The sequence below is a fragment of the Echeneis naucrates genome, chromosome 23, assembly GCF_900963305.1.
Source record: "Echeneis naucrates chromosome 23, fEcheNa1.1, whole genome shotgun sequence".
NCBI classification, from domain to species: Eukaryota; Metazoa; Chordata; class Actinopteri; order Carangiformes; family Echeneidae; genus Echeneis; species Echeneis naucrates.
Genome location: NC_042533.1, coordinates 5,401,772 through 5,425,006, shown reverse-complemented (window position 1 = coordinate 5,425,006; position 23,235 = coordinate 5,401,772). Strand labels below are relative to the sequence as shown.

Here is a 23,235-nt window from a genome sequence, read left to right as displayed (position 1 = left end):
AAATGAGATTAATCTGTACTTTCACAAAGTCTGCATGCAACTTTTTCCTTTTTGCCGCCAAAGCTTCTGTCAAGATTTTTTTCTTTAAGGCAAGCGCACAGATAAGAAAGCAGACTGGTAAACTCAGCCAAATGGTTTAGATATTGCCATCAGTTTACTGATAAGACGCTGTCAACTGTTGTGACTGTACTGACCCCATCAGCACCAGATGCGTCTCTGCCTTTTGTAAAGGGAAACTTCTTATTTCAAAGCTGTAGCTCTCGTTCATGCTCACAGACATCATTGGATAAAACAAAATGAACTACTCTGGGAATTTCGGCCAGAAGAAATGAATCTGACATGACTTAATTGTTTAAATACTTCATGAATTTTTACATTTGTTGTGTGTTTGGTCCTGCAGAAGCTTGGCCTGGTCATTACCGGAACTCTCCCCGTCTTCAACAAGACCAACACAGGCTCAAAGGTTGGCAGACAATCACTATTATCCACTAATTTCATGTAGATCCTAATTTTTCAGTTTACTATATCAACTATAACAATCTAATTAAAATAAAAAAAGGGTTAGGGTTAAATAAATAAAAATCCCACCTTTTTGTTTTATTTGCTTTGTTACTGCTGTCTCCTACATTCTCCCATGGGAGAATGCAAATCTGCAGTTTCACAACACGCCTAAAAATAAATATACAACATGAATACCCCTAATTATCATCCCATCCTTTACTTTTATCCTCCACTTTCTTGTGGCTCTTCCTTATGTCCTCTGTTGCCGCTGAGGTCTGCCAAAGCTCTCCCTGGTGTCTCCACAGGAAGGGAATTTAGGATGTCATGAAGTACAGATCAAAAATGAGATCAAACCTGCAGATCAGGGAGACAAATGATCCAGTAGCTAAATGCTTCAAGATGAGTTTACAGATCTACCTCGAGGGGTTCGGGGTTTACCTCCACTATGACTAAAAACATGGCTGGAAATGCCTTTTCAGTGAGTCATGGCAGCTTATGAGACTGACCAGATTTCTGTTGCACCCCATTTCCTTGAAATCATTCAGAATGCACAGTGGGACTTGACTCATCCAGAAAGAACAACAGGATTCATACATGAGTCTTTCAGTGGCTCTTTCATTCTGTTTTGTTTCCCCTCAGAAATCACAAAACCAGCTCATCTTGGGGGTTATGGCTATTGATGTTTCCCTAGAAGATATCAAGAGACTTACGCCTCGCTTTACTGTAAGAGCACACACAACATGAATTAACCTTTTCACGCACACAAGTCGGTCTATTGGGTGTTTTTTCACAGATGCGTCCTTCTTTATTTCCTTCCTCCTGCAGTTTGGACCAAATGGTTACTACTTTGCCATTGACCCCAACGGATATGTGCTTCTTCACCCTAATCTGCAGCCCCCGGTAGGTCTGCTTTCTCACCCATCATTCAGAACAACTCGATGTTGGATTTTTCATGTCATTTGGTAACCTGAATAATGTCCCTCCATGCAAAGTCCCGTTAGCCTGGCATCTTTTAAAGTCTACAGGAGTTACAGCCAACCCACTGTTAAATGTGACAAAATACACCTTAATCAGACATGTCAGTTTGTATCACTTTCCCCACGTTTCAGTTCCTGTTCTTTTTCTAACTAAATAACTTGATCATATGGCTGCAGGATCTTTGTTGAAACCTAACAATATGTTTTCCATTGACCTTTTCAATTTGAAATTACACACACATTTGTCACAGATGATCACAGCTTTCAAAAGTCAAGTTTACTTTATAATTTGTTCCCTCTTCAAGGCTGCAAATTCTCAGTCTGTTTTTGAAAAAAGGAGATCAAATGCATGGCAAATGATAAATCATAGCATTGACTAATCGTTTAAATTTCTATGTAGACTGCCAAGTTTCATGAACCTGTAACGCTGGACTTCCTGGATGCAGAAATAGAGAATGAGGTCAAAGTGGAGGTTTGTGAAATTTATGAAGTCTACGAGTCCATGGGCTTATGTCAGGAATAATAGCTCTGTAACTTCTCAGTATGGTGTGATTGATTACGTTTGCTTTTTTGATTCACAGATACGCAAAAAAATGATTGACGGACTGAGAGGAAATTATAAAATATTTACACTGGTGAAATCCCAGGATGAGGTAATTTATGTTTTTGTCAATCATAAGTACATCTTAATATAAATGTAGTTGCTTACAAGTCATCGGTTGCTTTCAAAGCGCTACATGGACCAAGGTCAGAGGACATACACCTTCGCACCAGTAAAGGGGACAGATTACAGGTAAAAATCATATCATCTGTGTTTCATGTGTCATGAATTAATGTTCACCAGCATTTGTAAAGTTCCTTTTTTATTTAGAGAAACTCCAGATGCTTTGCACTTTCTTGTGTAATCACTTCATAATTGCATTTAAGCATTGTTAGAGGACTGTATTTTTTCCCCTTATTTATTCATTGTTTCTGCTTTAAAATTTGTTGGAGGAGCAAGATCATGCGTAAGCAAATAAAATTTCAGGCAATGAAATTAAAATTTTGTTCAACAATGCAGCAAAACAAAGAAATTTAATATTTTGCCACAGGACTTTCACATGTCTCACATGTCTCCCCTCTCTCAGCCTGGCCCTGGTCCTCCCAGAGTACAGTATGCACTACATCCGGGCCACAATCGGTGACACAATCACTCAAGCAAAATGTAAGCTCCATCTTAAAACAGTCCAAATCCTTTGTGCCATTTTCACCTTTTCCCTGCTGCTCCTACAGTCAGTAGAAAAACAGTGCCGGCTGGAAGGTGACTGCTAACGCTGTCCAGTGACTGCTCTCCCTGTAAGGCTGAGAAAGACTTGTGCCTCAGCTTATGGTTCCTATCCATCATTCGCAGCACCCCGCACACATGCACATGCACACTCGTCGACATCTCCACCACCCCTGCGTGCCCTCGCCTCTGGTGTCGCTATGGTAACACTCACCCCTCAGTTGTGGTGCTGTTCAAAGTTTTTGTCGCCAGACAGCGGGACGAGTGGCTCCAGTGTCCCCTTTCACACATACAGTACTCATCAATCGGTTTAAGTGTGTGTGTGTGTGTGTGTGTGTGTGTGTGTTCAGACTCAGGCCTACTGCATGGTTACGTTGGATTAGAGGCTCCATATGTGTGGTGCTGTCATCTCACGTCTCTTTTGAGCCCCGTCTGTTCCCAGTAGTAAAAGATGTCATTGAATCATAGTGTTACTCAAAGGACAGATTTATAGTACTGCATAAGTGTGTGTGTGTGTGTGTGTGTGCGTGTGCATGCGTATGCGTTAAATGCAGTTAAGATGGAGCCATCCCTGGTTAGCCTGTCTGTCTGCGCTCTGCTGCTGAACGTGGGCTTTGATAAACGGATTTATAGTTACTTTTATTTTTCCATGGATTAAAAAACTCCTTGATGTAAATCATACCATATTAGACTAATTTCCTTCCTTTCTGGCTCGTTATTTCTTTGTGCTGTGAAAAGCAGTTGGCAGAGCCTTGAAGGTTCCCTGACAATAGTAATCCATTTCAGGGAACATTTCATCACTTCTGAGTTTCATTTAGGACAAACAAGTGAAAAGCCATAACCGGCCTGGATAAACCAACCTTTAACAGTAACCAAAGCCTCAGCTGTTGTGACAGTTTATACGTGAATACCCTCCTCTCACCCTAAATTGTCTAAAATAACCCCCCTCCCCCCTTCCTTACTTCAACTTGAAGTTGAATTAAGCATCCTTCTTTCCTACCATGCTGTCTTTTCCAATTCCCTGTTTCCTCTCCTCATCTGTTTTTCCTCCCGTTCTCCTGCCCTGCTCAACTCTTGACCATTCCTGGTGTGTTGGACCCCCTTCAGCATTTTTGGGCAAGTATTCTCCTCCTGTGCTTCACCTCTTAACCTGTGTCTTCTTGCTTTCCTCAACACCAGTCTTTGGATGTAACTTCCCTTCTAATGCGGTGTCAGACTCGCAAACAGACTCACAAACATGGAAACATTTTGTTCTCATGATCTGTTTTTCTTCCTTTGATGGCTTCTGATAAATAATGACAATTTTGTTGTACTGAATCAAGCCGGCATCTGCTCCCTGAAACGGCGCTTCGCATGCAATGTATGCCCACACAGCATGTTGCAGACAGCGCGTGTGTGTGTCTGTGCATGTGTGTGTTGAACCCCCACCTGTTCCAGTGGCCCTCAGATGTGGTTTTGGCACCAACCCGCTGTAACAGGAACACAAGATGTTTGTGTTATTTAAAGGTGAAGCCATAAAGGAGAAAACTGTGAGTCTGCACTTAGTTTTCTCTTTTTTGACTCACTTCACATTTTACAACCTTGTTAAATAACTCTTAATGAAAGACAGGATCCCTCTAAAGACGTGAACTTTCATCTCTTCTGCTTGTCCTTCTGTGTGCTTTGTCATCATTTTCGTCTTGTTTGTGGCCATTGAAGCCCAAATCCTCACAGAACATTGTTAAGCTCTGTGGTTTATGTGAAACTGAAGCATGACTGGTGTCTGTTGTACACTCTTTAAGAAACACAATATGAATGACAATTTGAAAAAGATATCAGATCCCAATTCCCTTTTCCATTTCTCATGCATTTGTTAAGTCTCTTGTCTTGCATGCGCTTGTCTATGAGATTGATTCGTGCTGAAATGCGTTCACATTTGGGATGTGAAAAATAATCACAACGCTGACAGGAATGTCATCATCAGTGTAAAAAGGCGTACAAGACTGCAGGAAATACAGGCAGTCGTCGCTCTTCAAATCTCCCTGCTATCCATCATTACTAGATACTTTGTTGGATTAGTAAGTGGTGACGAAATATCAAAGGAAAACCACATGGGGACAATTATTTTCAAATCATGACCACCAAAGAGGACAAGGAGTAGCCTATGTCGTCATGAGAAATTTCACTGTACTGTATAATCAACTGTCGACACTGCGTGCTTTGGAGAATGTCAAAGGAACGTCAAGGTTATGAGCTGTGGTTAATATTCTGATGGGCAGTGTAAGTCCACAGATTTACTATATCACCAAAGGAATGCTAATACTAATGCTGAGAACACGTCTACTTCGTCACTTTAAACACTTCTGACCACATTCTAAGCCTCCCTTTTGTGTTCTCCATCAGCACTGTCGCCATTTACATCCAAAGGCCTAAAACCTTTTGTTTGGAATGCAATATTTTTATTCAGGACTCGCTCTGTGAATAAAATATTGTGCCACCTCTGACCCTGTGGTTTCACCCTGTCTTTTTTCCCCCCTCCCTTTCTTTCCCCCCTCGTCTTTAACCTCCCTTGGGGCTGATTCTCTTGTTCGCTCACTTTCTCTCTGCTGGGATTTTTTTCCACTCCAGGGAAAAATGGCAAGTATTTTTTCCATTACTTTCATCTCCCTCCTGTTCTTGAGCCTTGTTGGTCCTTCACGCAGCATGTCTGGCCAAGTCTATTTTTTATCCTTCTTATTTATACCTGGCTGATGAAAGACTCAGATATTTGTTGTACTCTGCGTTATTTTAGTTAGTTTACTACTTTTACTTGTGAGTTTCTTTGTAATTTTCAGAATTCATGAGAATCCCACCCAAAAAGAGACCTAACATGAGCAGAAGTGATTTATTTTTATTTTTTTATTTTTTTATTTTTTTTAAGACAGAGAAATGTGTGCTATAATCAATATTTATTTGCTCAGTCATGCCTGCAGATGAAATCTCATTTCAGTTTTTGATCCCTGTAGTTGTCTTTTACCGGTTCATTGGTAAATACTGAACAGGTGTTACACTGTCCAAATGAGTACAGTCTAGTATAACATCATTTATTTCAGCTGAAAAGTAAATGCTCATATTGGGAAACTCATTGTACATTGTACTTCTTACCAGTTTCTGAAAGCCTGCTAGCAGACAAGTTTGACGAGTATGGCTACACATTTATTGCACCAAGGTAAGGAGGCATGCAGCTGATTTTAAATAACGCTTTCCAAACAATTCAAAATAAATGTTTTTTTCCCTTCTTCCATTGGTTCACTGTGAATTCCAAAGGGTGTACTGCAAGGACCTGAAGCCACCAGACAAGAATAAAAACAACACAGAGTTTCTCATGGAGTTCAACAATTACATTGACACAAAGACTCCAAACAACCCCATGTGTGAGTATCACATTTTTAAGAATTTCTCTCTGAAATGTCTCTTCCCCACGAACATACTCTTGGTATCATCAACTGTGACATTTTCCTTGAGAATCAATGCTTTTATAAAAAGGCTTCATGTACTTTGCAGTGCACTCGGGCCCCATTCTCACTACAGACTCCGATTTACATCTCAAAGAGCTGTTAAAACGCACAGTATTTGCTATATAGCATTTATATGTGAATTAATCTCAGCCATCTGGCTTGGCATTAAGATGTGCGTTGAACATTTAATGGAAGAGCGCCAACTGCAGCCTATTCCCAGAGGGTTCTCTTTCCAGTGAAATACAGGTCTGGCTGCACGGTTTGGTCTGTATGACCAGGCAGAGCTTTGTAATGTGGAACCCCAAAGTTCGTGTTACCCATTTGATGCTAACTCTAAAAGTCTGACCATCATACGCCTGAGTGCACATGTGTGAGGTACGTCGGCTTAGATGTGACACACACATGCTCGTGCACACACAATATTCACCAGCAATATTCCTTCCACACCCCACCTATAGCCGCTCGACCTCATCCAATTACTGTGTGTTTGTGAGAAAGAGCAGGGCACGTCAAGCCAAGAGCGCGAGCGGAGCAATAAAACACAAATCAGGGCCCAGTTCACCTTCTCCCAAACATCTGACCAATGCATTAACATCTTTGCCATTTTCTTCTATACTCATTGATATGCATCACTCACTTTTCTGACTATTGCGTAAAACAAAATGTCCCCCGATATTTATAAAAGAACTTCTTTATTGTGTTCTGCAGTATAATTTGATGGTTTGCATTTAAGAGGCTGCTTCAAATATCTCCACATGATCAATCCAATAAAAGTTTTCACCCAATTGAAATATTTCTTTCACCATTATTAGCTGCTAGTTTAATGGAGTCCATAGGGAGCACAGAGGGAGAGGAGTATGGCCCATGTGGACTATTGGCAGCTCGAGTATCGTTACACGCTTTACTTGGTTAAGCCACTGCAGTGGCGAAGAAGTTGAAGTACATTAGGAATTCCTGGGCTGCCTTCAATAAAGGATCCCTAATGAAAACCACTGCACAAGGAGGGAAGGTGGGGGGGAAATAAAGTGTTACACCAGCTGTTTTCTCTGATGTGTGTGGTGTGTCATAAAGGTTGGTGGAGGTGGTGGGGGCGTATCGACGAGCCTCAATGTTAATGGACTGAAGCGGGTCGTCAGAGGGTTCAAAGAGGCGGACAAGGCCCAAAATATGGGCGAGCGGGTTTTATCGCCTGTTCTGTTTGTCATGTGGTCTTGTCGGATGTCTCAGAAAATAATGTGTTACACCTATATTGAACCGCCATCTACACTTTGGCAGTATTAGGTACATTTTCGGTTGTGTGTGAATGTGAGAGAAATATTATTTCACTTTGTAATTAGTTCCTTTTTCTCAACTTTGCTCACTTTTGGACTTTTTTGGATCTTGAAAATTAAGGCATATATTGCCTGAAGTTTATTCCCACTTGGAACTACCTACAATTTCCATTTTGGATATGATATGATGTTCTGATTTCCTTCCTTCTCTCTTTCTTCTTACATAATTTTTCATCCTGACTATTGATGTTCCTCAAACACTAATGTGAAGTATCAATGTTGACCAAACCTGATGCTCATAAGTCTGACAAAGATGAGACAACATTTCAATACTTGTTCACTCACTCAGCAGGCACAGTTGTTACTCAGAGCGGGTTGAAATCCAAGTCGTACTGTCTTCGCTGCAGGTAATGTGGAGCTGGTGAACCGGTTGCTCCTGGATGCTGGCATTACCTCGGAGCTTATCAAGCACTGGAAGAAAACCGAGTTGCAGTAAGTAAAATGCCCGAGCTTTTCACAATCCAGTGAAACTGAAGTGAAATGTGGTTTATAGCTTTATCTCCTCTGCTTGTCAGGCAGGGTGTATTGGCCAGATTTGTTGCCACCGATGGAGGAATCACAAGGGTTTACCCCAAAAGGTACAAGTCAAATGCTGAGACAACAGAGGTGATTTAGGAGCATGGGAAGGAGCAGATAATATGTTTGGGATTATCTGATAAGGCGTAATGATGTGGTCTGCCAAGAGAGCTGTTTCTTACACATGGAATTCTTTGTTTTATGAGTAATGGGATGAATCCAGATTTTCTAAATTTTCAACACTCATCCATACATCAGGTCCTGCTTGTCAGTGTCTGGGTTAAAGAAGTATAGGCCAAGCAAAGCAGCCAATATGTCCTCATCACTATCTGTCTTGAGCTACTTATTCCAGTTTCTCTTGGGGGATTCCAACGCTTTCCCAGGACAGATGGGATATGTAAGTTGTGGATCCTACAGTAGGGTATCATCTGGTCAGTGGATTGTGATTGTTCATGTCCAAACTTCTCACCAATTAGGGTGACCCCAGGCACTCAAATAACTACTCTGTCACCTCACAAAGGTCATGACCCCAGATGAAGGCTGGAGCGTATACACAGCAGATAATTGCCTGTGATTTGAGCAAATACTGCTTCCTTTTCTGTAACAAGCTTCAGTCAGTAGTTGAAAACATAAATATCTTTATCAGCAGCATATAATGTAGTTTAACATTATATTCACGTATGATTTTGCCAAGTAGACATCCATTGATGGGAAGCACATGATGCCCAATACAAATGCCGAGGCACCTCAGAGGAGAGATTGGAGACAGAGACTCATTTTTGTGTTCAAATCATCCACATCCATAACCATTTCTGTCAATATACTTTCAATATGAATGTAAATTCATTCATGGACGACCCAAACCAACAGCAATCAACAGGTTGTCTCACCTTGTGAATGGGTTTCTAGTTGTTTGAGGCATCTATGGTTTCTCAGTGTTGTGTACGTTATGTGTAAATGTATTTAACAGTGCTGGGTTTTACTGGAAAGAAGAAGCAGAGACATATGAGTCAAGTTTCTATAAGCGAAGTTTAGACAATGATCTGTACATCTTCACTCCGACACCGTACCTCGAAAAAGAGAACGGTGAGTACAAGCCACTGGGATTTGTTGGTATGTGTTTTTTTTATTTATATAAAGTGTATAAGTGTATATATATGTGCAGTGATTTATTCTTCTTGCAGCAACTGATGACTCACTCCTGGTGAGTAAAGCGGTTAACCTCAATATTGATGGCATCATACTTAAACCAGCTGGTGAGTACATACGTTCACATGCTGAGAGAAAGTCATGTATTTGTACATTCATACTCCCCGTTTGACAAGTTGAATTTCTCTCTTGGCATTTATTCATGCCTCTGTTTCTTCTGACCAACTCGAAAGCACTTATTCAAAGTCTGCTATTCCTCGTTTGTCCACCCTCTATCTCTGACATATGCACACAAACACACACAAACCACACTTCAGGTCGTCTCGTCTCCTGTAATCCTTGGCCAAGTTTGCATTTTCTAAGTTCAGGGAGGAAAGTTGACATAGAGGTCCAACATGATCTAGGATGTCTGGCTTTTTTGTTTTATCCCAGTGGTTGGCGTGAAGTTGGACGTCAGTGCCTGGATGTCGAGATTTATCAACACCACACAGAGGATGAATGTGAGTATGTTTTGTCTGAATGACACACATGTTGAAGGACACACACTTGACCCAGAATGTGACTTTCTTCCCTTTATCTGCTTCACTGTGTTTCCAGTGCTATGATGAGATCTGTGGCTGTCAGAGAAACGATGTGGTAAGAGTATTGAATACGTTTTAGCCTTTATTCATGGAAAGATGATGAGAATTCAAGCCATATTTATTCATCTCTATGTGATCCCAGTACGTGGACTGTGTCATTTTGGATGATGGAGGCTTCTTGGTGATGTCCAACCGAGATGAGTATATTGATCAGGTGGGCTTCTGCATTTTTTTTTTTTTTTTAAGTTCAGATCATTGGTAGCCCTTTTCCAAAAAAAAGTGCTCAAAATTTTAATGACCTGCCACAAGAGCCTCACATTAAAACTGGTGGAAAAGTATTAGAAGGCAATTAATCCAAGAACCTTATCAGAAAAAGGTTTCCCACATGACTATTTTGTCTTTCTCATATTCATGTGTTTGGATATTTTAGTACAGTATTTCATCCTTTTTGACCATGAGTTGAATTAAGTTCCTCAAACTACTAGAAATGAACTTTAACACTCACCTCGCTGACTGCATGGTTCTTATATTACTTTTCATATTGTACTAAAATCAAATATAAACTCTTCGTATGATAAATAAAGACCAACTCATTGTAAATTCATAAACATCCTGTCCAACCAACAAAAATAAGCTTGTGAGGCCTTTGAAACACAAATGGACCATCTTCTTCAATTACTGACAGGTACATGCACAAACACATACAGTGTAAAGGAAGCACACACATTTCTTCCCTCACCCCATTGCCCTATCCTCAGCACTAAGAGTGGGCCCCCCACTGTCGTCTGAGTAAATGTTTTTTCATGCAGCTCGGCCCCTTCCTAATCAGGGCTGGGTGTGCGCTGGATAAATCAGTCGCCCTCTGAAGTTTGGCAGCAGCACTAAAACCCGGAGACCTGAGGCCTTGTTTTGGAAAGGGCTGTGTTCCCTCAATCATATTTCCTACAGGAGCAAAGTTTCTCTCCCTCGGTATGCTTCACGCTTTTTCTCGCTCTTTACGTCGTTCTCTCTCCCGGTTGTTCCTTTTCTTTCTCCACAGCCCTCAGGGAGTCTGCAGCCAACAGAGTTGTAACTGTTAATTCAGTATTTGCGTTATTGCACAGGGGAACAAGAGAAGGCCTTCTTTGCATTATAAATTGAAAGATTTATCTATGCTTTGGCTGTTAGTCCAAAGAGGAATGGATATGTGGAGGACAGCTTGTTAACAGTGACCTTACAAGCTGCATGGAAAGGGATAGGCTGGCATTTCCTCATGGACACACGCACATATGCATCCAAGCACATGCTCAGCTCACCAACTTTAAGCACAAATGCAGATAGATGAATGTATTAACTTTACATAATCCCTCCTGCATACACAAATACTTCAACACTCCCATACGCACGGTCATGTCACACCTCTGAGAGGGCGAGACAAACTACTTCCTCAAAGTAGAAATTTATAGTTACCCTGTGGACTGTGTTAATCAGATTAAAGTGAAGTCCATCATGCTGGTTTGAGGGAGATTTACTGTGTGTGTGTGTCTATAAATTTACTGTGAACACTTTCTGCACGTTTACACATTCTAGCCAGCTTTGTGCATGTGGTTTACATAGATTTAACTACTCCAAGCCCAAAGTATAAAAATGTTTAAGCACTCTGTAAATGAGAAATATTGAGGAAATCCTCGGTCAGTGACATACACAATGTGTATTTTAAAAGTTTATTTTGCTCACACAGAGGGTTCAAACATTTCTCAGTGGGCCTTTGTCACTGAAATCATTTCCCCCATGAAGTTGTGAGGTCACACGCTGGTAGTCTTTTGGTGTATGTTATTGTATGGTTAGGTCCTGTTTTTTAACAAGGTCTGTTATGGTTATCTGTGCAAAGATCTTTTCCGTATTTGAATGTGAGGTATATAGTTCATTTCTACCTTTATCGTGGGTCACCTTATGAAGCTTTGATCCTTTTGTGTGAAAGCTTGGCAGGTATCAAACTGCTTGTGAGCACTTTTGCAGACAGAAAGTAAAAGATCCACTACTTTTGGCCATCTTAGAAATTTCCTCTTAGAGACGTATGCCAATTTTTTTTTATTTTTTTTTAAATTTCCTGCTTTTCTCTGTGTTCTCCTTCCAAACATCAGATTGGACGTTTCTTTGGTGTCATCGATCCCGTCCTCATGAGAAGCCTGAACGACTCCCTGTTCACCTTAAAGCAGACCTTTGACTACCAGTCACTCTGTGACCCCGAGAAAGAGGGCAAGGCGGCCGCAGGGCTGCGATCTGTCTATGTGGTGAGTTATGTAAGCCAGAGATTAGATGCACACAACCTACCACACACACTTAAGCACCCATGTGTGCATGCCCACCCTCACATGTTCACACATTTTGATATCCATTCATTTACTCATGTCCCTGCATGAGCATGCAGACAGATGCAAGTACACATGCAACCATTTTTACACACTTCCAAGTGGTGTGTCTCACACACACACACACACACACACACAAACACAAGCTGTCACTCACCAGGGAACCATAAATCTGTGTAGAGCAGATGAGAAGGAAAGCAGAGGATATGGTGAAAGTGTTAGAGCAGGAGTTGCAGTAACAGTAACAGGATTAGGTGGTCTGGTGTGCTTGGCTAGCGCGCCAAGTGCTGCAGAAAGGGGCACTGTTTTTCATCATTTCCAAAACGTACAACTCGCAGTGAAATGATGCAGATTGTCCACAGTAATACTACTAGTAAAACACTAGAAGGAATAAGCCCATACCAAAGAAAGGGTGAAGCATTAGGTATGGGTTAAGCCAAAAAAAAAAAAATAAAAAAAATCCCCCCCTTGCTATCAAACAAATTTCCACATAATTTCCCAATTTGGCCCATAAATGTGTACAGCACGCTCGAGTGACCAAGGTGAGATGAAAGCTGTATGTGCCTTCTGATCAAAGACATTGTCAACTACTAGTGATGCCTCCAACACGGTTAGTTAAGACTCCTTGATGACTCAACACACCGTCAACTGAGGAGAAAAGATACACCACTGACTGACCAAAACAAGGCCCTCGCATGCTAAGCTTAATCAAAGCAACATGTCAGGCCTTTTATTTAAACCGTGTGCTACTTTGTTTTCTCACTCGCTCTTTGTTTACATATTTATGTTCGTATCTGCTGAAGAGGATTGTGCTCTAATTTCCTGAGAGGGAGCAAAATAAAATCTCTGGCTGGACCTTCTGGTCTCTGTGCCTGGCAAAAGTGAAGTGTCTGCAGTCACTGTAAACACCAGCAGGAAGTCCAGATTGGCTCAAACTGCTTTAAGTCTTTCAAGGGACATTTCATCATACACATCTCTGATTTCTTTTTCAGCCCACAATAGCAGATATTTTGAATTTAGGATGGTGGGCAACAGCTGCAGCCTGGTGAGTCCTTTTTTTTTTTTTTTTTTTACTGCCCATTTCCAGTATGTTTGGCATTAATATCATCCCTTTTTTATTTAACGATTAATAACAAAATGACATAATATAGATACAACAATGTAATTCCTGAACTTCAGATCCTAATGGAAAGCAGGCAAGGATTTGTTCCTCCACAATGGATGTATGGCATCTGTTTAATAGTTGAATTATTCTCGAGACAGTCAACATTCCTCACAATCTTTCCTTGATTTATGTTCTATGTCTTGATATCATTATCAGCTTGTTTAACAATATGTTCAATAAAAAAAGAACATTGGCACCACACACATTGTAATCATCATGCAAAACAAAGACATTTTAATGAAACATTGGAGTGACTTTAGACCAGCAACATGTTGTTCCGTTTTGATTGGAAACAGTGTTTACAGAGCGAATTTTCGTAAGTAATGTTCCAATGAATCCAGACATGTTGTCATCTGTGCGGTTTCGTCCTTTTTACTTAGGTCAATTCTACAACAGCTCCTGGTCAGCATCACATTCCCCAATTTCCTGGATGCAGGTGAGTTCCCAGTTGTTCTCGTTTTTGTTTTGTTTTTTTTTTTTAACAGTGGCCTCGAAAAAATTCAATTGCAATATATGTTCAATTTCAGACTCTTTGGCAAGATCTTCAACACACTGTTTGCGTGGTGTTTGTCATAACATTTTGGTAAAATACTCACGTACACCAAAAATATAGAATCACTGTTTATGGCTCATTAATATAAGAAAGAATTAATGTTTAAATAGCCGAGTGAGGAGTTGTGTTTTGTTTTTTTTCCTGAATACAAATATGTTTTAAATAAAAAAAAAAAAAACTGACCACCAGCATATTAAAAACACCCGGGACCTATGATGCAAGTCGTTTCCCCCTCTCTCTCTCTGTTTCCTGCCAGTTACTGACGAACATGAAGGCACAAAAAAAAGCCCCAAAATAAATCTTCATACAAATAAAAAACACAAGATGACAGGTTTATAGTTGTCTGTGTCTAATGATGAAGATGATACTTGTTAAAGCATCTTTTCACCTAAATTATCTATAAAAACCAGACAAACTAAAACCAAAGCCATCTGCAAGAAGTAAGAATATTGGAGTGAGTGAAGCAGTCAGCGATGAACAGGAGGAACAAGTCAGTAAGAGCCAGGATTAAGCACCGTGGAGTCAGAAGCGGCTATTAAATGGAAGTCCAGAATGCTCTTGTGCATCTAGATGTACAGTAGGAGTGGCACATTCAGCTGAAGCTGGTCAGGTGCAGAGACAGAATTTTCAAATTCACTATATTATTTTTATGATGTAGATAAAATGGATAAAAGATTTTGATATTAGTTCCCATCTCTTCTCACAGGTCATTGTGTTGGTTTCATGAACTCCAATCACGCAGCAAAAAAGTAATATATTTATTGATATGATCACGTGTCCTTCTGCAGCTGAGATGGATGATGAAGTCTCAGATGCCATGCTTAAAGAAGTCTGCATCACCAAGCAAACTCAGTATTACTTCATGAACACCAACGTGACTTTCAGAGGCACAGTCGACTGCGAAAACTGTTCCAGGTAACGGCTTCAAATCCAGCTTCAAACCAGACACACACACACAGACCCCTCAGGTAAAGTTCAAGGTCTAAACACCTTCCCTGAGCTGCACCGACACATTTTCATCCATGAGATACAAATGAAGTCCCCAGAGGTGGACTGTAAAAATTCACATGCCATGAAGGTGAAGTCAAGTCACGAGCACGGACCACCGTCTTGGCACATTCGTGTCTGTGAGAGCGTGTGAGACTGTGCACTTCATTGTGTACGTACGCTGTTTTAAGGCCCCCTCGTGCCGGGCTAATGGAGTGCCTGCCCGCATGCCGTGCAGCGTTCCTGCACATTAGCTACACACACGTTTCTTTTTAACAACCACCATAAAAAAAAAAAAAAAAAAGCAGAGAAAATCATTTGTGCACCAACGACATGTGCATTTCAGTAAAGGTCTCAGAAGACAGTGGGGTGGCACAGCAGGTTTTTGTCCCCTTATGAATAAAAGCAGTTAGGGATGTTGATTTAGTGATCCACACTGCTCTCTTCATTGTGTTCACATTTTGAGGGGTTTGTTTTAGATTAAGGGTTGTACGGTGTTGTTTAGTAACATGTGTGCGATGGTCATCTAATTTAGCAGCAGAATCTGTATCTTCCTTTCTTTGCTCTCTAAACATTCAGCTACCTGCATATCATGTGAGCATGTCTGATTGAAATAGTATCTCTGCCTTTCCTGGACTCAAGCCCACGTGTTAACAACTGCTCTCGTGTCTCCCGTGTGTGTGCTCCTCTAAAGGCTCTACCACGCTGAAAAGCTGCCCAAGACGAATCTGGTCTTTATCATCGCTGATGCAAAACTCACCTGCTCGTCTTGTGACGCCACCTTGATGAAACAGGAAGAAGAGCAATGTATCCTTTTTATCTAACACAGCTAAGAGACATTGTGCCCGTTTGATTCAGTGACTTTTAAAATGTTTCCATCTGAAGATAAATTTATTCAGATGATAACTAATTTGCAGATTTTTACGCTGAAATTCACGAGAAAAATTGTGTTCTTTCTAGGCACTTCTGTAAACAGTTCTATGGAATCATTTGGTCATTTGTATTCTTGAATCACTTTTCTCAATTTATCTTGTCTAAACAGGAAGAGTGTTTTCGGTTTTAATGGCCATTAAAAAATTTGGCCTGTAACTCAAACATGTCTTCATGTCACTGGGTGTCTGTGTAGCACATGTGCAGGAGAAATCTGATGAATTGCTTATAAACAAGTCTAAATTCGCTTATCATACAAGGCTGGGGTCAATTATGGATTAGGCTTTTTGGAAACACAATGTTCATAAACGGTTGCCACATTATTCAATCACTTATTTCACAGTCCTTCCATTAAGTCACACATGGTCATCAGGCCTTAGTTTGTTCTTTTGTGGCTGCGATTGTTCACATAGAGTAGCTCAGAAATCGTCATGCTCCTGAACGCACCCACCCAGCTAAAGGCCCTGACCCCTGCGAAATGGCAGAGAGTCCGCGGTACAGGAAAGGTCCTGCGGTTTGCTTTGATAACAATGAACATGTAAGTCACTTTCAGTAAACTTTGACTGCGATATGAGCTGGACAAATGTGTTGCAAAGGCTGCTCTGTGTAGGGTTTCATGTATGATATGGCCAAGATGCTGAACAGTGACACTGCTGCTGCTTTATTACTTTCATACAAATTAAAGAAGTTGAAGCCTGAAATGGAAAAAGCCTTTCAACTTAAATTTCATGCCCCTGAGACTGTTTAGGTCTCACTGCTAAAATCAATCCATGTCAGGAACAGTTGAAGCTTGATGATAGTTCACAGGACAAACAATTAACTCAAGAGATACAGCACCAAACAACTAAACCTCTATAAATCTGAAACTGCCATTTTATTTTCCATATCCAGAGGTAGACCTGGGCAGTAAACCCTGTTTTCCTATATCACCTAGTCTGGCCACATAACATCATCTTAACACATCAGTAACATATTATGACTATATACATTATGATTTATATGGTCGGTGTGTTGACTATTCACATATCCAGGCGAGGATTACAGATTCACCTGGAGAATCAGTGTTGGTTCTATAGTTTTTATGTAGCTACCATTATACAAGTAATAACTCCTTCACTCAGTTCACTGGTGGTCAGGGTTTGTACAGGTTTGTAGCTCAATTATGTTGCAGAACAAAACAGTTCATTTGCAAGAAATAATCTGAAAGACAAAATAAGAGTCTATCTGCAAAGTCGGGCTACTCAGGTGATTTGATCCATAAATGGAGGAGGTCGTCAACATGTTCCAATAATTAAACTAAAAAGTCCCATCTTTCACTGATAGACTGCAATTGATCAGAAAATAGTTAAGGCTATCGTAAAACTCATTTTGGTCCATATTATCTGGCTTCTTTTTTTTCCATGACAGATTTTGATCTTTTTGACAATTTATGTTGAAAGTTCTAAAGCTCTAGCAGCAGCAGCATTAGAGGCCAATAAAAGAAAACAGAATGACTTTTTTTTTTTTTTAAGGTAAAAATTTCAGCCTCTCTGGCAATCACTCAAAATCCCAAAACTGGTCTCCTGATATGGAAGCACTATATCAGTGAAGAAATCTTACCCATGGCACTTTTCCATCACTAATATCTTGACATGGTGCATGTCGTTTTGTTTTTGTTTCTTTTGCAAACCCTCAAAAGCTGTATGTGTGCAGATTTCCCACGCAAAGACAAACAGTCGGTTGTTACTCATCTTGTGAATAACTAAGCTAAACAAACATCTTTATGAGAATCTCTGCTTGTGAAACCTCGGTGCTTTGATTGTTTGTTTTCACTCTATAGTCTTTTTCCAATGTCAGAGTTTTTCTGTGTTATAAATTAACTCTTATGCCTGCACTGTCTTGCTCACCCACAGACACACACACGCACATATGCACGCAAACACCCCACCCACACACTAACTCTTTCTCACACTCTTGTCTCAGAAGTGAATGCATTCGTCTTTTTTACTATTTTCCAACTTAAAAAACTAGTTTTCCTACCTTTTCTGCTCATATTTGCTTTCTAACCTCTTGCTAACTATGTGAACCTTTTGCTGCATGATTCTCTTTCTCTTTCTCTCTTCCCACTCTGTGATTGGCTGTTGATGGTTAGGATGAGGCCATGTGCCGAAGGAGCGCAGGCTCCCCATTGGTTTCCTCTCTGCTCATGTTTCTGCTGCCACTGTTCATGTGCTGTCTCGGGTCAGTCCCATAACGCTCGCTCTTTCTCCCTCCCTCATGAACGTTTTATCATTATCTTATATTCAATCTAACAGCCTTTGGCGTGTAACTCTCACTCTCTTTCCCCCGGTGTTTCTATTCTTAGTTTGTTTTTCTCACCTTATCTCCACTTGTATTTATACATCTCCGCTTTGTTCCACTACTTCATGTCTCTTTCCTCGCCGTTTTCCTTCAGTTGTCATCCTTACCTGTCACTTCCTCTTATATTCTACCACCCTCCATCTTCAACTTCCCCCACTCGCCTCATTGTCTCTGTCTGATTCTCGCCAACATTTTCAACATCTCATCTGACTTTGAACTTCAGGCTACGCTCTTTGTACCTTTCCCCTTTTATCATTATACATCTCAGGCAAAAGAACTCCAGCGTCTATCTCTGCTGAGATCTGATTGCTGACATAGACAGACATTAATTAAATACGCCACTTACTTCTCATTTGCATCCAGACGTTTGTGCGTCTCTTAATACTTCTCAGTGTTCTTGGCCAAAAACATAACTAGGATAGACATTCTTTCCCCCTGTACCTCTCCAGATGCTAAGCACACAGAGAGTATCATATCCGTTTTGGTCAAACATTATGGCTCAAAGTTTTCCAGTCAAGTATAATAAAAAAACATTTTGAAGCGTTTTTATATTTTCTGACCTCTTATTCCCTGCAGAGTTGCAATCGACCATTTGCCAAGACTCACCCGTGTTCGTTTTCCTAGCTGGCTACGGCTGTCAGGCTCTCAGTTCTCACATTTGCAGTTTTTTTTTTTATTAGCAGCAGGAAGATTTACTTCCTTAAATTCTTAGCTCGATTTACAACAGAGTAGGCTGGTAGATTTCATCATCCACTGACTTTTTAATTATTTTTAGCCAAGTAGTTTTTTGGGTTTTTTTTCCACCAACTTCTTAATCCATCTGTGGTTGGACAATAGCATTTTGAAGGAGGAGTTTAGCAAATGGCAAGCTGTAAAATGTGTGTTGTATTGGTTTGAACAGACTGTAACGTCACTTCTTCTCCTCTCTGCGCGCCACCAGGAGGAGGACGCTGACTGTGGTGGGGCATCCGGCCTGAGTCCTTCACTGTGGTTAATGATGGCTCTTCAGGTGTTGCTGCTCTGGGTTCTGACTGGCTCCAGAGACCATGCCATCCCATCATGACCTCTGAACAATCTGATTGCGCCTTCGATTGCCCTCCCTCCGTATCTCCAACATGGCAACCAGCATGCAACGCTGCCACCGAAATGATGAACGCCTAATGAGAAATGCTTATAACAAATAAGCCAAAAGGAAAAAAAAAAAAGAAAACAAAAACAAACAGTGAGCAACACATTCTGACAGTTTCTTCTTTTTTTTTTTTTGGATAACATTTTCATGTGCTTCTCAAAGTGTAAAGGTTACAAGTGACAAAAGAAGCAAACGATAAGAAAGACCCCACACTGCAGTTATCCTTCATCCCTTCAATGGTTCCCGCCAGTTGAGATTAGAAGAATCCAGAGATGAATTTTGATTTGCGGCTTCTGAACTTTCTCTGGCTTGATGTGACTGATGAGGGAGATCGGACTGTCTTCTGGTATCGGAGGGACTGAATTCACAATGGAAGGGACTTGCTGTTTATGAAATATGTTGAGCAGTTATGTTCACCACTGCCAGAATCAGTGCTGCCCTTTGTGAGCATACAGTTTATTTTGAATTGATTTGCAGTGGCTAGTTTTTTAGGTTTTAATTGTTTTATGGTTGAGAATTTGGCTCCGATCGCAGTAAGAGGTGTTCATTTGCACCAGCTGGGTTGCTGATGATATGATGTTGTCTCTGAGTGGTTTTTAGATAGCACCACCCAGAACATTTTCCCAATGCCTCCCAACGGCATCGGCTTCACTTTCACCTGGTCTTCTTTTCATATAGATACTTTATGTGCAGTGTGGAAACCATGTTCCTTGTTATGTTTATGCACAGAAACCGAGGGAGCGCCTGCTTTTGAGTGTCTGGATTTTAAATTTGTAGCTGACACATCTAACCATCAGCCTTGGTCAGGAGGGGCAAATGTATCTGGACTTACTGCCTTTGTGTTGGGTCACTCCAGTGCAAACTGTGTTGCCATAGCACACATTATCCAACCAGGACGACCTTGGTTGGTGTCTTGTGTATGCTCAGTGGACAAAATCTCTAGTGCCATGTGGACTGTGTAACTCAGACAAACCCTTTAGCGTTGTATACTGTGGCTACTGATTGGAGACAAGTGTGGTTTTTATTTATTTTTAATGTTAACTGAAGAGTCAGGACGGCATGCTACTGTTTGTTTTTACTGTCACCTCTAAAGAAGATGATTGCGGGTAATATGAGCATTTGTCCTGGACATTTTGTTCAAGAAAAGAAAAGGAAGTGCACTCATATTCACTGCTGTCACTTTTTAAATTAAATGACTACTATCTGCACTGAAATTCAAAGTGCAGTTCTTATTTGTCTTTGCAGATTGATCACGTCACCACAACAGCCGATATCTCATTTTGGTAATGAGAGTCCCACTTGCAATTTATTATCTTGTGGCATGATACCATCATGTGGAACTCACTATGCAGCAGGCAGTTTGTACGTATGATTCTTTTTGTTTTTGTTTTTGTTTTATGATTCTCATTTGATTTAATTTTTCCCAATTAGTTCAGCTTGTTTCATTTGCGTATTTTGTTTTGCGTCAAGTACATTAAAAGAACAGACTGAACTGATTTACTGTAGACAGTTTTTATTTTGAAATAGTGTCATCCTTAAGATGGCAGGAAAAATAAATAACTGCTACATGCTAAACAGCCAAACTGCTGCTTTGCTCACGCTGGAGAAAAACTCAACTCTTAAAGCAGTTCTATGGCAGTGTATTTCTAAATTTGCCAGTAAAATTTAAGGTAGAGAGCATTTTGACGTCAAAAGTTCAGAATTAAAATATAAATCTGTCATGAAAAAAAGAATTATTGTGCTCACACTGTATCTTCAATAAAAGACAAAAATGTAATTACATAGTAAATAAAGTCAGACAGATTATTTACATAAGAAGTTTTAAATCTATCATGCAAAAATGGCGTTTTAACGAAACCAGCTGCTTTGTAACTAAATGATCATCTTCAAAAAGGTGGCCTGAACTCTTATTAACGAACACAATCTATTTATAGGAATGACATAAATCATTTTAATGTTTTTGCCTATTACGATAACATTGATCAACACCTGCGGTGGATGAAAAAGTGTATGAACCCTTCAGCTGAAAAGTCAATCAATGAAATAAGACTGGAGGTGTGTGTTAGTTACTTTGCAAGAAACATCTGCTGAAATGAGCATGACCCTAACTCACAGGATTTAAGATTAAGACGAGAGTTTAGATATTAATCAGACCACAGTCAAACTTTCTGTAAATGGGAATGATTTAGTCTTGTGGATAGTTTCCCGAGAAGAAACACAACGCCGCTCAAGGCTTAAAGACTCACAGTTAATATCTTTTGTTGATAATGAGTCTGCCATACACAAATCATGGCGCATGATTTAAATGCAGCATAGAGTCCAACTAAATGGGGGAGGATTCTGCTCTCCAAAATAACATCACTGCACCTGAATTTAGCCAAAGAGTAGCTTAACACTCCACAACACTACTGGGAATATGTATGGATTGAAAAAAAAAAAGCACTGCATGCCAACATGAAATTGCCATCCTGTGGTCTGGGGCTGCTTCAAAGTAATATGACCGTAAACATCTAATTAATCTGCTGCAGAATAATTTCAAACAAATGAAACCACATTCAGGCAAGTCAGGCCAGATCTTAATCCAGCAGAGATGCTGAGTGAGCTGCTCACACAGCTGGCCTAAAAATGTGGCTGAGCTGGAGCAGCTCTGTAGGAAAAAAGTCTGTAATTCCTCCTGAACAGTGTTCAGGGCCTATCTGCGAGTACTGGGAGAGTTTGTTTCAGGTTATTACTGCCAAAGCAGCCAAAAACTGCCAAAGCAGGTCTAACCAGTTGCTGAATCAAAAGGTTCATTTACTTACACAACAACATTGTGAATACTTAATGGGTGTGTTCAACAAAAACATAACAGATTATAAATGTTTGTGTAAACCAAAGGTTTCAGTCACGCTTTTCTTACCAGAATCTTACAGAGATGCTGCCTTTTTAATTCACTGAGAAGGCTGACATCTGAAGAGCAACTATTATATTACAGCTGTTTATATCAACTAGTGTAAAGTTGCATTAGAAATGCCATCTGGTTGACATACACAATACCCAAGGAAATTTTTGAAGACACTTTGTTCACAACACCACCAGAAAAACCCAGCGTGTCTCTTTGAATACTGGCACACGTTGGCAGGAAACCACAGATGAAACCTGAAAACCGTATAATTACTGATCATTGTCTCTGAACTGCTTCACAATTCCTTTAGCTCAAAAATTGCTATTACAACACAGTGAGTGATGTCATTTTTTATAATTGTGTTCATTCCGCCATTCAGATCAAGGAATGGTCACTCAACACCATTGTCAAACCACTGCCATCATCGTCAGTAACTTTACATGTTGTCTGATCTGTACTTTTTACTCAATGTTTTTATCCATCTTAAACTATAACCTTCCTATTTAAAACAGTGTGGTGAAGCTAACAACTGTATTTATGCTCCTTTTATGTTCACTAATATTCAAGAAGATCAAGTGCCATATAGAACGCTCTTATTCTCACATGGAGAAACCTGATTATCTGGATATAACATTTTTGCAACGTTGCCAAGGCAAGATGTCTAAAAGTGTTTCCCAGTACTGCATGGTCGTGGCTGATACTGCGTTTAAAAAAGAAAAAATTACATATTCACTGTGCTCCCGCTCTGGTGTGTAATGTTGGGAAGCATAATATCTTGGGTGTCAGGTATTTATTCATGATATGATACGGTATGATGATCAGCTATTACTGCCTTTCTCTTGGGGAGACAGCATTTGGCTCCGCTCCGGCCTGACTGGACCGCAGAAAAAGGAGTATGATGGGCCAGTTTGAAGTTTGAAACACTACTCTCAATCTCTCTGATTGGTTCAAGCCATTTATGATTCATTATGAAATTTAAAGACCATCCAGTGCTTTAGCAAGTTTTATCCCATCAACTTTAAACCATGAATAATGTTTTATGTTGAAGTGTGCATCAGCATGCTGTCCCAATGTTATATTCTAATGTCTTAGAGCTGCTGG

At 40.3% G+C, this 23,235-nt stretch overlaps 1 protein-coding gene across 3 annotated transcripts in view; it reads left to right on the top strand.

Moving 5' to 3' along the window:
* Positions 1–21,729, top strand: part of LOC115036512 (voltage-dependent calcium channel subunit alpha-2/delta-1-like) — a 68,987-nt gene extending 47,258 nt beyond the window's left edge. Inside the window, exons 16-40 of one of the 3 annotated variants that reach the window (XM_029494700.1) lie at positions 401–463; positions 1,141–1,224; positions 1,327–1,401; positions 1,879–1,950; positions 2,060–2,131; positions 2,210–2,271; positions 2,606–2,682; positions 3,850–3,858; positions 5,350–5,358; positions 5,869–5,929; positions 6,028–6,134; positions 7,897–7,981; positions 8,065–8,127; positions 9,036–9,151; positions 9,250–9,321; positions 9,647–9,714; positions 9,812–9,850; positions 9,938–10,009; positions 11,919–12,068; positions 13,139–13,191; positions 13,692–13,747; positions 14,653–14,779; positions 15,546–15,658; positions 16,237–16,319; positions 19,062–21,729. In XM_029494700.1, coding sequence (XP_029350560.1) covers positions 401–463; positions 1,141–1,224; positions 1,327–1,401; positions 1,879–1,950; positions 2,060–2,131; positions 2,210–2,271; positions 2,606–2,682; positions 3,850–3,858; positions 5,350–5,358; positions 5,869–5,929; positions 6,028–6,134; positions 7,897–7,981; positions 8,065–8,127; positions 9,036–9,151; positions 9,250–9,321; positions 9,647–9,714; positions 9,812–9,850; positions 9,938–10,009; positions 11,919–12,068; positions 13,139–13,191; positions 13,692–13,747; positions 14,653–14,779; positions 15,546–15,658; positions 16,237–16,319; positions 19,062–19,184 — 1,911 coding nt within the window. In that variant the 3' untranslated portion in view covers positions 19,185–21,729. The remainder of the gene's footprint in view (positions 1–400; positions 464–1,140; positions 1,225–1,326; positions 1,402–1,878; positions 1,951–2,059; positions 2,132–2,209; positions 2,272–2,605; positions 2,683–3,849; positions 3,859–5,349; positions 5,359–5,868; positions 5,930–6,027; positions 6,135–7,896; positions 7,982–8,064; positions 8,128–9,035; positions 9,152–9,249; positions 9,322–9,646; positions 9,715–9,811; positions 9,851–9,937; positions 10,010–11,918; positions 12,069–13,138; positions 13,192–13,691; positions 13,748–14,652; positions 14,780–15,545; positions 15,659–16,236; positions 16,320–19,061) is intronic. The other 2 variants (XM_029494702.1, XM_029494701.1) reach the window with 2 other exon arrangements.
* Positions 21,730–23,235: the final 1,506 nt, after the last annotated feature.